The sequence below is a fragment of the Tachysurus fulvidraco genome, chromosome 18 (genome assembly GCF_022655615.1).
Source record: "Tachysurus fulvidraco isolate hzauxx_2018 chromosome 18, HZAU_PFXX_2.0, whole genome shotgun sequence".
NCBI classification, from domain to species: domain Eukaryota; kingdom Metazoa; phylum Chordata; class Actinopteri; order Siluriformes; family Bagridae; genus Tachysurus; species Tachysurus fulvidraco.
The window spans coordinates 15,569,256-15,584,070 of NC_062535.1; the positions used below are offsets into that span (position 1 = coordinate 15,569,256).

Consider the following 14,815-nt stretch of genomic DNA (forward strand, 5'->3'; position numbering starts at 1 on the left):
AGCCAGCATGGGAACTCTGACTCCTTTCCGTGACACCTAGCATTCCCTTTTGCAGAAGTCAGTAGTAGAGTAGCTCTTCTGTGATCGGACCAGACGGGCAAGACGTCTCTCCCCATGAGCATCAGTGAGCCTGTCACCAGGCCATTGGTTGTTCCTCCTTGGAGCCCACCGGGAACACCTCAGAAGACCTGCTGTTTGTGGGATGCTCAGATGCTCCAACACAATTTGTCCCATGCTAAAGTCACTCACATTCTTCCACCTGCCCATTTTTTACTGCTTCCAACACAATAACCTGAGTACCGACTCTTTACTTGCTACCTGACATATCCCACAACATTGACAGGTGTCGTAATTGTTACTGTTGTTCCCTCCACATGTCAGTAGTTTAAATGTTATGACAGTTTACTGTATCACACAGGAGTGACACCTGATTCCACCTGTTCATTCTGTGGATCTTGGCTTTCACTAGACGCTGAAATAAAAAGCTGTACCACAAATCTGTACCACACCGCCTCTTTCTGGATGCCCCTGCCATACCACATCCTCAACCCTAAGCAAACCCCAAACCCTGGTTTCCTGAGAATCCTCCGTTCTGCGTACTGCATGTTTATGTTTGAACGTGCATGATGTAGGGTTCTCCAGGACAGGTTTGATAACATGTGCTCTAAGCCATTCATGACTCAATCTTAACCTCAGTAATAAAAGGTAATCTAATAGGTTTTCTATGTAGTTTTTTTGATTTTTGATTTTATTTTGGATGGAAAAAAGAACCTTTTTACTTCAACTTCATTCGTTTGTTCATGAAAAGCTCAGGGCTGCGGTGGATTTGAAGCCTATCCCATGTACACCGGACATGAGCTATACTGTATAGGAATGCAGATTCCCAGATGGGTTTTCTGTAAGCTTCCTGCCAACAAGGTAATAACCCATACATACATACATGCATACATACAGTAAAGAAAATCTGTTTGTTTTTTCACATATTTTCACGAGGGAAAGATTTCCACTTGAATGCCGTATGAGTAATCAGATAAACAAAACCTTAGTGTTTATGCTCAATACATTAAAAAAATACCTGCTAATCAATATCACTTTATTTATTTGGTTGCACAAATAATGCTGCATCGACTGATAATCAAAAGTGCCGCAGAGTAATAAATAAATAAATAAATAAATATCTATGGCCAAGCCGACAGTGCAGGTGAATTAAAAGGTACATAATAAAACGATTGTTCCTTTATTTTTCTCTCTAAAACATTCATGTTAAACAGAGAATATCTGCATTCGGGTGTACATTTCTCTAGGTGGTACAGTAAATGAATACAGTATGTTTTTATACGTCTGTGTAAAAGAAGATCCATCAAATAAAGTGCATTCTGGTAGAGTACAGAATCGTAAAAACAAGTAAATAAATAAACATATTCAGAAAGAAATCACAAATGATGCACAGGAACTGATGATGCTTCGGGAGTCAGGAGGGTTGACTTGGAACGAGCCTGGAGGCAATTCATCAAATCCATCATTTTACATCAGGAATAAGAAACTAGGCTATAAAGTGGAACAGAAAATAATACAAAATGTTTTTTTTTAACTTCATGATTTGATATACTATAACAGTCACGTGATAAAATGGACAACAGTCAATAAGTGTGATTTTTTTTAATAATTTTTTTTTTTTTTTTGTATGTGTCATGAGTATCAGGTCCAGCTGTTACGAGAGTCTCATGACCTGGAATCAGTTCCAGCGTGTGGTTAGAAAACCAAGCTGAAATCCTTCACCTACGTTATAGTTACAGCAAATAAGTCAAAAATACTCATGTTTCTGATATCCGGTTACATCACGCTGTGTCAATTAGTGCCATGCAATTAAATTGTTGATCAATGGACTGGATTTAAAACTGAAAAATGTGGATATGATTATAAGGCTTTGTTTAGATTTACCTTTAATACACATCTAATGGTATCCCTCAAGGTTCTGCTCTATTTATCAGAAAGTTTTGGTTGTCCAGTGTTTGCTTGATCGGGTGCTAATTCATGCCTCAATCCCAGCATGATGTCATACAGACTTCACACAGAAGAAGCAGGTGAACACTGGTACGTTATGGTGGCTTTATGGCCACCATGGGTCAAGGTATGCTGAGGAGGAGAACTCTCAGGGCCAGGGATGTTCGATTAGCAAAATAAGTAATCCTAGCCCAGTGTTGTGCTGGACACCCTGCTGGACTCACTGTACCCTGTATGGGCTACCAGTTCATCATAGAGCATCATCAATATATCAATATAGTGCCATATTACTGGGAGGAAACCAGCTAAACCCAGAGGAAACGCACAATATCACACAGGAAGAAAGAACTAATGAACTGTGATGTGACAAAGCAGCCTAAATTGTTTTCGTGTTGTACTAACTTCCTCTCTTACTTCCTCTCTCTGGGGTTTTAACTTAAAACTATTCATAGACCCTGATCAATTGACCTAGCGTGAGGATAAGTTTTCTGTATGTCGTTCTGGACGTTTCTAAACAATGTAAATGTAAACGAAAAAGAGGATGGCTTCCATTACACCTCAGCTACATTCCCCACGAAGCTAAAGTGACAAACCAATTCCGAATATTTGGGGTACACCAGCTCCACTTTACTCAGATGTTACAGAGTTCCAGATCACCAAGATGCTGTATGACATCCAAACTAAGGTGAGGGTTTACAAACGAGACGGTGCGCTTTGCACTCTGTCATATACTGGTACAAATGTAGAACGAAGCATGCTACACAGAGTGGTGAGAAAATAGTTTAAAAACCAGCGAGTGTATTACGCAACATACAGATGTCACTCAGATTAAAATTTAGCTTCAGTAATCAACTTCACTAGGAACAAGCAGGATTGCGAGGATGGAAAGAGCAGGCTGTTGATTTGCATTCCTGACCTGACAGGATACACAAACACAAACAGAGCCTTTTGGACTTCAACCGTTAAAATCAATACACGTCTCCGTAAAACACAACAAGTCAATACTATTATCAAACTGATAGTAATGATTCCTACTGTACGTCATCTACCTTAAAGCTGCACTTTGTCATTTTTCCACGTGGAATTGTTATGGAATTGTAACGAACAAGCAATTTTAAAGACGTTAATAAAACTGTCAACAACTGATATAGCTAGTCTCTTCGTGTCAGGCTTCTAGTTTTGTGATGTTCATTTTCTTTAGCCCCATCCCTTGGCAAACCCATGAGGCAGATGGACTGAATTACACCAGAGCAGTTAATGTTGACTAGAGGGGATGCAGTCAGTTAAACTTCTCAGTGTTTGCATTGCACTTGCAGTTCATCTCGCAGGCAGCAGAGGTCTCTATACTGCACTTTTTAAACATCACCCAAGTACAGAAATAGGGTCATGGTGCTATTTAGCCACCAGATGTCAGCACATTTCTATTTACACTGTTACTCTCTGATTTTGCACATTTGTTGTTGTTAAATAACTGCTTATTCATAAATATTCACCACAGTAATGAGGTAAACAATATGATTAATGACAAAAAAAGTTATAAACTAAAAGTGTTGGTGTTTAGGCCTCACTTTACTAAGACCACACAATACAAAAACAGACCCAGTGGGAATCTACACTGCTAGATCTACTGTATTTAACGACCAAACATTATCATCATAGCTCTATACATCATGGCTCTAGACACTGAACAACATACTATTTCTTCATATTTTACCAAGTACCATCTTTTATATTCTTTTTCTTTTTACTGATGATGATATTCTATATTGGAGAAGTCAGGATACATCCTAAATGTTTAAAAGATTAAATGCGATAATACAGTTAACTCATACACCAGGATTTGGGTTTGGAACTAAAAGCTGATATTTTTTTTTCTGAATGATTTCCACAATATAATTGAAATGTGTTGCAATACTTCAAGTTTTTCAGCATGAGCAAAATAAATCATGTATTTAAACCTTTAGCCAGTTTGACCCTCCACACTCTCTGCTCTGCTTGATACAATTTAAACCCAGCAGCATGTGCAAAACGTTGCTCTTTCACTAATACCTTTCCATGATCCACCCTGACAGCCCTCATAAACGCATCTTGGCCAATCCAGCAGAAAGGCACCTGTTTAATGGAGCGGATACAAAGCCCACCTCAGCGGTTATATCAGGGCTGTCTAAGCTGCGACAGGAAGCAGTCACTGGGCTACTGTGCTAGGCCTCCTGTTGGCACCTGATAAGAAGGCTACGCTCACCCATTCAGTGCAGGATAATTCAAAACCATCTTAATTTAAGGCATTTGCCCTTTAAAATCTTCCATTGGTCTATGGGCTTACAGAAATTTAAATCTCTCAGGGTTTTATTTTTTTTGCTTATTTTGGTCCTACTTATCCCTCCACCTACGTAGCATAGAAGGAAGCGCAGTTTGAGCGCTAGCTGCATAATCACAGTACAGCATGCTAATCAAACAGAGGAATCAAACTCACGAGAAAGAACTCTTTGATGAAGTTTGTTTGTTTGTTTAGAGAATGTCTTAGGAAGAAACCATTTTGCAACCATTTTGCTTAAGCAATGAATTGGCATTTACAGTTTCAGCATTGTTTGATCTGTTAAACCCCTTTGCGCTTTCTTTTCAAATACAGGTATGTGTGCAATCATTCTCTGCATATACCTGTAATACATCTAGTAACCTTTTTTTGTACAATAAATAAAACCAGTATTAGAAGAACCTTATCACAATTGTTTTCTCTTGTCTCCAAGTGCTAAATATCTAATAAAGGCAAAGGCAGGCTGTGCTGAAATGTCACAAGCCATTCTTCGTGCTCTCATTCTTTTTCTGTGGTATTGTGCCAGTAGGGCTCAGTGTTGCTACTTTTAAATTTGGGCTACCTGAAACCTCAGTCTTTCCTTGTGCAATAACCTTGGTTTCCTCTGATTTAACAGCTTCCTTGCCCTTTGCAACCTCCTGGATTAACCCTTTGGCTGGTTCTTTTCCAGTTTTAGACACACTAGCCGAGCCACTTTTGTCACTGAGAGACAAGGACTGAGTAACAACGCATTGGAGAGGTGATTTTGACAGGCTAGGAGTAGCTGCAGTAGGGGACGGTGTAGGAGAAGGAGAATGCTCCTCAACAACTTCCAAGAGACACTTGTCTTCCCAGTCCAATGTGCCTCGGTAACAGTTGACTGGAGAAAGGCCCTTGTCCGTCCGTAGCTTGCCTAGAGCAGGAGACTGGACCTGAGGTGGAAAGGGTGGAACAAACCCCTTGGATGGAGGTAATCCAGATCTTACCCTCATATCAGGAGTCCTACCATGAGTCTCTGCACCTGACTTTTTAAGAGTGTCTCCATCTGATGGTCCTTTGACAACTCTGAACACTTCTGTGGTTGTCGCGTGGATTGACACTTTTTCAGGGAGTGGAGTTGCCTTTACAGGGCCACTGCATGTTACACCAGATTTGACAGGGCTGATATTCTTTCCTGTATCTTGTTTCACTTCTTTCATTTCTGTTTTCTTTTCAACCACTTTTTTTTCTTGCAAGTCCTTGACAACACTGATGGAAGCCTGGTGAGCTTTAGCAGTCCCTGGTGTCTGTGAATGGACATTCTTGCTGGGGGATTTTGTCTCACAAACCTGACTCATGCCTAATGCACCTATGCTAGAGAAGGTAAGCTCTGTGTTTTTTAGAGCACCAGTGGTCAGAGGTGATGGAATTAAAGGAGTTACGCTATGTTTAGTCTCTGGTGCAACAGGTGAAGGTTTGGTCACAACAGGCTGACTAGCTTCAAGTTTGGCTGTGCTAGCATCTCTTGGTTTGGATGGTGAATGTTGAGACACATCAACAACTGGAGATCTTATGTGACTTGACTTATCATCTGGGACTTTCATGCTCATGATATGCTGCTGAGCCTCTGTGGCAGGGGGTGACTTCTCTAGGACTATTTCCAGTTTACTCTCACTTCCCTGGGCTAACTCTCCAGACTTCATCCTGCCATTGTCCTTTTCTTTCACTCTTCCAGCTAGCAAAGCATCTCTACTCAGTGGGGATTCCTGCCTGCCCAGCTTCCTTACCGGCTTAAAAACACCTGTTTCCAGGGGAGACGGAGCTGTGGGCTGGGTAGGGGATGGGGTTGTTGCAGAAGTTGAGGCCAGATTCTCCCCTTCTGTTTCCAACAAGCTTTGGAGTCCAAGCTCACAGTGGAAGCCCTCCTTACGATAATCTGAATGGCCAACCTCCAGACTATGCTTCCTCATAGCCCCAATTCCACCTTTCTTGTCTGTGGAAGACGAAGAAGATAAAGGTGACCCTAGCTTTTCTGCTGACTGCACCCTCTTGAGAAGTGGAGACCGGGGTGGTTCAGCACTCTTTGGCCTGGGCCTTGTAATAGGTGGAGATGAATGAAGCTTGACAGAAAAGCTCTGGGTCATATTAGAACTTCCCACTGTGTGACCCGACAAGGACGGTGGGGAAGACTGTGTAGGGGATGGCGTATGTGCAAGCGGGGACAGAGGGATGTTGCCAGCAGATTTGCAACGGGCTGAGCGGTACTGACGGTGCAGTTTAGGTGACAGGCCATGAAGAGAGCTGGGACGCATATGCTGGGAGGCGGCAGGAGAATTTGGTGTGCTGGAGGCTGGAGAGCTGCTCTGAGAAGACGCACCTGAAATAAGCAAGCAAACAGTATAATATTACAACTGTTGATTAAGTTAAAGCCCTCAACTGTTTTCATGCTCAGTTTAGCCATGTTAATGAAGACATCCAGTTTTACAAACATAACCTACTCACCTAGGAAAGAGGAGTCTGGACTAGAGCGGTAGCTTTGAGTGGGTGACCGGGCAGACAGGCTGTGTGTAGGAGAGCCTGGCAAACTATCACTAGAGGACAGGGAGCGGTTTAAAGATGACAGGCTACGGCTCGTGTGCAGAAGATTAGACTGCTTGGTTATCTGGCGGAACAGAGAGCTTCGCTTCTTACTGTGGGGTGAGAGAAAGAGTCAACAATTTAAATTTTTATACCATTTAATCTTAGCCTGAATTATCCACTTTTTGGCTATTTTGTTACCTTTCCTGTCCCTCTTTGACTGTTCTTTTGCTGCGTCTTGCCATCTTGGACTTGTAACTAGATCTGCGAGCAGGACCCACTTTGATCGATGTGTTCTCAAAGGGAGTGGTGGTCACAGTCACCTTATTACCACTCTGTAGTCAGAGGATATAAACATTAGTAGTATCTGCAGAGTGCTAATTAAGATCCTACGGTAAGACAACTTAAGATACATTGAATAATATAAGATGAAGGATACTACTTGAGTAACAGTTATGCCCATAAGACATTTCCATAGATAGTTCTGGGTCAGACTGGAGAACACTGCTTTCTTGCTTTAGGAACTGAATGTCCTCAAAATACAAAACTTATTTTAGTAACGTTAAAGCAGCGTTGAATCAACAACACTGTGCACACCTTGAGAATGAGTTCCACCACTTCTGTATGCACCAATCCATGCACAGATTCTCCGTTGACATGTGTAATGAGGTCACCAGCACACATCCCTGCCTCCTGAGCTGGACCGCCTTCTTCTACATGCTAAGAATGTACAAAAAGGACTTTTATATTCTCAAGAAGTTTCTTTAAAAAGGCGACACAGTACTTTTGTGAGGAAAAAACAGCATAAGGCCACCCATGGAGTACCTAAACTAAAAAATCTGTACATTTTAGTGCACTAAGATAAGTTATAGTAAACTTTGCATGTTTTGTTTCATGGTCATTACCCAGATCATATGGTGTACACTGTAGACGTCACTGTCCCCCATGTAGACCCGGATGGCACGCAGCGTGAAGCCATACTTTTTGCCTGAGCGCTGGATGGTGATGGGTGAGCGGAGTACGCTAACCGCAGGGCCGTAGTCTCGACTTGGGGACGAATCTCGCGATGACGGGTTGGACGAGACAGAGCGAGGGGACATTGGGCTGGCCAAAGGAGAGCTAGAATGCTGCTCAACTAGAGAGGAAAAGATAAACAAATCATACCAAAGAGACAGGAAATCATACAATTATCAGTAAATATTCATTCAGCTCTGAGTTCTCGGATAAATAACGTACCCGCTGGAATAATGACAGACAGCGCCGTAGCTGAGGCAGATTTGATGACCTTGTTGCCGGGACGTGTGGTTCGTTTCTCGCTATCTCCAGAGAGCTGCTGGTGACGTGCTCTTCTTAGGACCAGGTCGTTGGTGGCCCGTTGGCTGGGGGAGTCGCCCATGACAACAGCATCCCGGAAAACCGTGACGGCTGCCGCTGTCGCTGATGGAATTGGCTGTGGTGCTGATACTTCAGTGGGTCTGCCTGGCTTATCTGCAATCATATATATATATATATATATATATATATAGGACAAAAGAATAATTTATATGAATGTATATGCATACATCATTATAACTGTGTTCCAATGTTAATGGTGACATTTCAGCATTTTCCCTCACCTCCCACATTCACTCCTGGCGCCTCCTTTACAGACGTGCTCTGTTCACTAGCACTGGGTGATGAGGCTGCAGTGGTTTTAGCCGCACTTTGTTGCGGCTGCGTTTCTGCTTCACTCTCTAGAGGCAAGGCAAAGCGGTGCGTGTCCATCAGTGCAGAAAAGCGTCGCCTGGCACCTAGAGGAGGACTGGAATCTCCCTCTGTGTACAGAGACTCAGAACACGAGAGACGCTTCCTACGCAGAGGAATTACATGCCATTTAGTATCAAGCATGTTCAACCCCATGCATCCAAGTATAGATTTAGCACAGGAGGAATTGCTTGCTAGGTTAGGGTTCCCTTGTTAGGTCATATAAGATGCAATTTAAACTGGGCTAAACACACAACCACACACAAACCACTTACATCTCTGGTGAGCTTGTCCTCCAGCTCTTGCTAAAGCTCCCGATGCTCTCTCTCTTTGCCATTTTGTCCTCGCGACGTCCCTTATGCTCTCGTCTGGTCACCGCCGGTGTTTTCTGCTCCAACTGAGACAGGTGCTCCATGCTGCTGTACACCTAAACAACAAACCAGAGCAGCTCATACTCCATGAATACACACCTCTTTACAAAGAGCAACCACACACACACACACACACACACACACACACACACACACACACACACACACACAGAGCTAATTTATACTAAATTCTACAAGGCATAGACATGCATGGTAGGTTGATTGGCATCTCTGGAAAATTGTCCGTAGTGTGTGAGTGTGTGAGTGAATGAGAGTGTGTGTGTGCCCTGTGATGGGTTGGCACTCCGTCCAGGGTGTATCCTGCCTCGATGCCTGATGACGCCTTCGGTAGAAAATGAATGAATGAATGAATGAATGAAAGAATGTTTAAATATCTCTTAAAATGTCACACTTGTTTTGAAGCTGAAATCGCGACTGTGTCGCGTGCAGAAATCGAAAACAAACTCTCGCCAGCTGCTTGTTGATGTAGCTTTCTGGAAGTAAGAGCATCATCTTCGTAAAAACACCAACATGACTGTATTTCAGCGGCTAATGAAAGGGGCCACTTTGTGTTTTTATGGTTTACTTTTTGATTATGACAAACTTCATCATGCCACAAAAAGCTCTTTAATCCCAGCGCATTTATAGTGACTTGCAAATGTGTTCTTATTTTAAGAGCAAACTGAGGTTAGGAATGTTTGCTACAGCACAAGTGTGTGTGTGAGTGTGTGTATAAGTGTGTGTGGGAGTGTGCTCTAGCAACCAGGGTAAAAATGACGCAAGCAGCATGCAGAGTGCAAGCAGTCCATATAATTATGCTAGCATTCCTCCTTTACCTGCCATCGTATCAGGCAGTGTGAGGACCAGGGCTGTGTATTCTGGTAGATTTCTGTGTATATTCTGAGTATGTAGCATGAGTTATCTTCAGTTTATTTCAGTTTTCTAGACATGTTATATTCGGTCTTCTTAGATTTACATTACATTATTCATACATACAGTAGCTGGAAGTAATGTACAAACAATTAGGTATACAAAATAAAATTGAATCGTAAAGAAGAAATGAAAGCAAGTTCCTTGCTGTGTACAACAATGACGAAGCATGAATTCTACAAACATCCGACATCTCGCTCTCATACAGTGGTATAAGGCTAATGAGCGTCTAATGAACACATAATGCCTCTGTATTGTTTAACAGAAAATATTACGACGCGATAAATACCAGAACGATGACGTAAATACGAGTTATATTATGGATTATGGCAGCAGTATATGATCGTATATTCAACGTGCGGTCGTTTTGCCGGCTAGAAGAATAATAACTGGCAGGGAAATTTTGTACTTGGGGAAAAAACGTAAAGGAAAAAAAGATCGTAGGCTTCTCTTTCCATGAGAAATCCTGTCCAAAACAGCAAGTGGTTTAATTATGCAGTTTGGTCAGGACTGTGCACTGTAGCGTTAAATGAACTCCTCCTTTTTTCCCCCAGAGACTACGCTGGAAGATGTAATCTCATGTGAAGTGAGTAGGAGTTTTCACTCCACACGGTGACGCCGATGCTCTTCCCTTTATATGACTATTTGGAAGTGACTCTCATAGTCTGCGTTTTCTATACAGATTAAATATTCTTTCATTTGCTTTAAGTTTTGTGCTGTTTAAGTCAGAGAGAGTGAGTGTGTGTCACTATGTGTGTGTGTGTGTGTGTGTGTGTCTCTTAATTACAGTCTTTTTGCTCTAGTTCATAAGACATTTAGAGTGAGAGAATAGCCAGGAGAGAGAGACATTGAGTTATCAAAGAAAAGATAAAAACCTTTCTGAAAGAAAAAAAAAAGAGAGAGAGAGAACACAGGACAGACAGATCGATTAAAAATGAAGGAGGAGCAAAGATGTCCTTTTGTTATCTCGCCTTCCTGGGCTATTTGTGAGAAATACTGTATGTGCAGGGTGAGAACGAGAGCGCAAGGGACAGGGACGGAAAAGAAGAGAAGTGATAGAACGGCGCTGACCTTGCTGAAACGTGGAGAGCAAGAGGAGAACTGTCTTATCTCCACCGGCTCGTCGTCGTTCGTGTCGTCCTCGTCGTAAGAGTTGACGTGGTGATAACGCTCCGAGCGGGCTGAGAAAGACGGGGCAACAGGTGGACGGATAAAGAGAAGGAATGACATGACGTGAGGGGAAAAAATATGGAAGCTTAAATATACACCCTTACTTCTGTTATATGGTAGATGAAGTCCGGAATCATTGAATTTGCAAATCGCGGACCTATAAACTCCGCCCCTTGATTTACATACGGTATGTTCATTTGCATGTCAGGACATTGTCTCGTATATTTCATGATGCAATGAAATGCTGTAAATATTTATAAAACACTTTTATAAATAAAGTATAAAATTTAAGGTGAATAAATCATTTTGGGATCTGTTTATCTGGGATGTTGTGAGACAGGTCCCTTCCTGTCAGCTGTTTATAGAGTAATCCTCTCGACAACCTTTCTTTAAAATGAAAGCAGAAGACTCACTGTCAAAGTAGCTGGTGTCCTCCTCAGACTCCAGCTGAGGGATGAACTCCGCCTTCTGCCTCAGCAGACTGTTCCAGTCCAGATCGTAGAAGAACGAGTGCTGCTTCACCTCATACGCTCCTCCTGTTTAGAAGGAAAGAGACAGGTGTTGGACAGTAAACACCATTAAATCAGTAATCACTGTGTTCATTATACCCGTCCTATCATTATCCTGTTTATTATAAATCTCCGTCCACTGATCTGCCACATCCATCCATCCATCCATCCATCCATCCATCCATCCATTTATATTTCTTAACATAAGAATCACATAAACGCTTCTATCTATCTGTCTCCCCTCCTCCCGTTCATCATAGCATTCATTCATCAATCCATTATTGAATCATCCATCTATCATTTATCATTTCCCCCACCTATCCATCCATTCATCATGAAGCACCCATTTATCCATTCATTATATTTATTATCCATAAATCTATCCATCATATAATCATCCATCCATCATAGCGCACTTATTATAACACATAACAATCATCCACTAATGACCTACTGTATTCGAGCCATCTGTTCAATCACCTATGCAGCATTCATTCATTCATCCATTCATTCATTCATTCATTCGTCCATCCATCTGTCATCTAGCCCTTGAGAGAAGTTCAGCCTACCTGTCCCTAATCGCACCAGTGGGTTGGTCTGCAGCAACGTGGAAATCAGGTTCTGGGCGTCGCTAGGCAACGCTTCATCTCCCTCGGGCCAGGCAATGTCATCTACACACACACACACACACACACACACACACACACACACACACACACACACAAATAACAGCTCTAGTGAGAAACCTAGCACATGCTATATCTGGCACAGATCGGCATCTCCACTAAACCACAGTTATTTTAAATGTGTGGAAAAATAAACTAAAAAAGTTGTTTGTTTTCTGTTTGCTTGTGAGACTTGGCGAAGATGCTGCGAATCGCAAACCTGCAGCTAAATTTAGCACCGTTGTTGTTGCAAAGCAATAAACATTTCAGGCTCAACTTTAGGAGGTTCTGGAGTGTAGGAGTTTAGGGGTGTGAGTCATTCTCCAAAGAGACAAAGGAATTAGGAGACAGGTGGAACTTTCACGATGCCAAATCCTCTAAAGAATGGACCATGGACACACACACACACACACACACACACACTGGCATGGATGGATCACTTCTGTCTTTAAGCAGTCAGCGATTATATATCGTTGTTGTCTACTTTCTTGATGGTGACATCGTCTGGAAGGAGATACACACCTCTACTCACCTGAGATCACCTGGCCAAACAGCTCCTCAGGTGTGTCCCCGAAGAATGGCACACAGCCTACCAAGAACTCATAGAGGATGATTCCCATGGCCCACCAGTCCACGGGCTTCCCATAACCCTGCCGCAGTATCACCTCCGGGGCGATGTACTCTGGGGTGCCACACACCTACCCGAGGGAGACAGCGGCCGCTCTGTTATGTTCCATACTGTTTCAACATGGCAGCCACGGGACTGACTCGTGACCGTCTCATACCTGTTTGTCCAGGAACTCACGAGCATCCTTCTCGATGTGGCCCTCATACAGGTTTGTGGTGAGGCTCATGAGACCCATCTTAGAGAGGCCGAAGTCAGTCAGTTTAATGTGTCCCATCGACGTAATCAGCAGACTGAGGACAGACCAGATACAAATGATCAGTCATACAGTGTAATTGTGATCCAGGGACAGTTGCCTGAAGGAGGCGTGGCCTTGATGTGTGTCAGTCCTAATGAAGGAGACGTGGCCTTGATGTGTGTCAGTCCTAATGAAGGAGACGTGGCCTTGATGTGTGTCAGTCCTAATGAAGGAGGCGTGGCCTTGATGTGTGTCAGTCCTAATGAAGGAGGCGTGGCCTTGATGTATGTCAGTCCTAATGAAGGAGGCGTGGTATTTATGTGTGTCAGTCCTAATGAAGGAGGCGTGGTATTTATGTGTGTCAGTCCTAATGAAGGAGGCGTGGCCTTGATGTGTGTCAGTCCTAATGAAGGAGGCGTGGTATTTATGTGTGTCAGTCCTAATGAAGGAGGCGTGGTATTTATGTGTGTCAGTCCTAATGAAGGAGGCGTGGTATTTATGTGTGTCAGTCCTAATGAAGGAGGCGTGGCCTTGATGTGTGTCAGTCCTAATGAAGGAGGCGTGGCCTTGATGTGTGTCAGTCCTAATGAAGGAGGCGTGGCCCTGATGTGTGTCAGTCATAATGAAGGAGGCGTGGTGCGTGGCCCTGATGTGTGTCAGTCATAATGAAGGAGGCGTGGTGCGTGGCCTTGATGTGGGTCAGTCAAACAGCTACAAAACAATAAAAATGTATGGAATCTGTATAGAATTTATTGATGCACAGAACAGACAGAAGTAAACTACTATGAGAATTTATTTTAGTGCATCCTCCTGTCCAGCAGAGGGAGCTCACTCACTTGTCTGGTTTGAGGTCTCTGTGCACGATGCCATAGTTGTGGATGTACTCCAGAGCCAGGACAGTCTCAGCGAAGTACATTCGAGCCATTTCCACTGGCAGTGCGCCGATGTTTTTCAGCAGGGTGGCACAGTCTCCTCCTAGTGAACAAAGCGAGAGGGGAGACACAAATCAGCAGAAGACATGAAGATACCTTGGGATCCTTTATGCTGTACACTCACTAAATTGCTGTCATCGTAACACCCTGCAGACTTGCAGAAAGAAAGAGAGAAGGCTGGAGTGAGAGCGACGTGTGTTACGGCGCAGTGCAAAGCTCATCTCCTTTAGGATTGACTCAGAAAGCCTCACAGCCTCACAGCAGCTGGATACACACGGCGCAGCATAATTACACAACCTACTCAACCTCCAGGGGCCCGAGCACCGGAAAGACGTGCGTGTCTGTTTGTCTTACCCTCCACATACTCCATGACCATGCAGAGGTGTCTGCGAGTCTCAAAGGAGCAGAACATGCTGACGACGAACGGGTTCTCGGCGAAGGTCAGGATGTCTCTCTCCACAAACGCCTGTTGGATCTGGTTCCTCAGGATCAGGTTCTGCTTGTTGATTTTCTTCATGGCGAAACGCTGCCGAGTCTCTCTGTGCCTTACCAGATACACCGCCCTGCAGCGGGAGAGAACGAGACAGAGAGAGCGAGAGAAAAAAAGGACTATATGATATTAATATCACAACAAATTGCATCACATAGTAGTCATGTCTCCGGATATCTGCATGTGAACACGCACTGACACCATGTTTTGTTTATTCTGGCTCTCTGACTGTTGCTCGACCTCATCACTATGAGTCATTGGGGCAAGTCGTGGCCTAATGGTTAGAGAG

General features: G+C 43.3%; 1 protein-coding gene across 5 annotated transcripts in view; it reads right to left on the minus strand.

The window, feature by feature from the left end:
* Window positions 1-1,079: 1,079 nt before the first annotated feature.
* The window catches only part of mast1a (microtubule associated serine/threonine kinase 1a), a 50,542-nt gene continuing 36,806 nt past the window's right edge, over window positions 1,080-14,815 (minus strand). For all 5 annotated transcript variants that reach the window (XM_027178937.2, XM_047803081.1, XM_047803080.1 and 2 more), the window contains 15 exons: window positions 14,391-14,599; window positions 13,941-14,079; window positions 13,027-13,159; window positions 12,774-12,939; window positions 12,146-12,247; window positions 11,481-11,603; window positions 10,969-11,078; window positions 8,872-9,023; window positions 8,470-8,702; window positions 8,090-8,341; window positions 7,759-7,988; window positions 7,451-7,573; window positions 7,055-7,188; window positions 6,779-6,966; window positions 1,080-6,653 (listed from right to left, as the gene is read on the minus strand). In XM_027178937.2, the coding sequence (XP_027034738.2) occupies window positions 4,795-6,653; window positions 6,779-6,966; window positions 7,055-7,188; window positions 7,451-7,573; window positions 7,759-7,988; window positions 8,090-8,341; window positions 8,470-8,702; window positions 8,872-9,023; window positions 10,969-11,078; window positions 11,481-11,603; window positions 12,146-12,247; window positions 12,774-12,939; window positions 13,027-13,159; window positions 13,941-14,079; window positions 14,391-14,599 (4,153 nt within the window). In that variant the 3' untranslated portion in view covers window positions 1,080-4,794. The remainder of the gene's footprint in view (window positions 6,654-6,778; window positions 6,967-7,054; window positions 7,189-7,450; window positions 7,574-7,758; window positions 7,989-8,089; window positions 8,342-8,469; window positions 8,703-8,871; window positions 9,024-10,968; window positions 11,079-11,480; window positions 11,604-12,145; window positions 12,248-12,773; window positions 12,940-13,026; window positions 13,160-13,940; window positions 14,080-14,390; window positions 14,600-14,815) is intronic.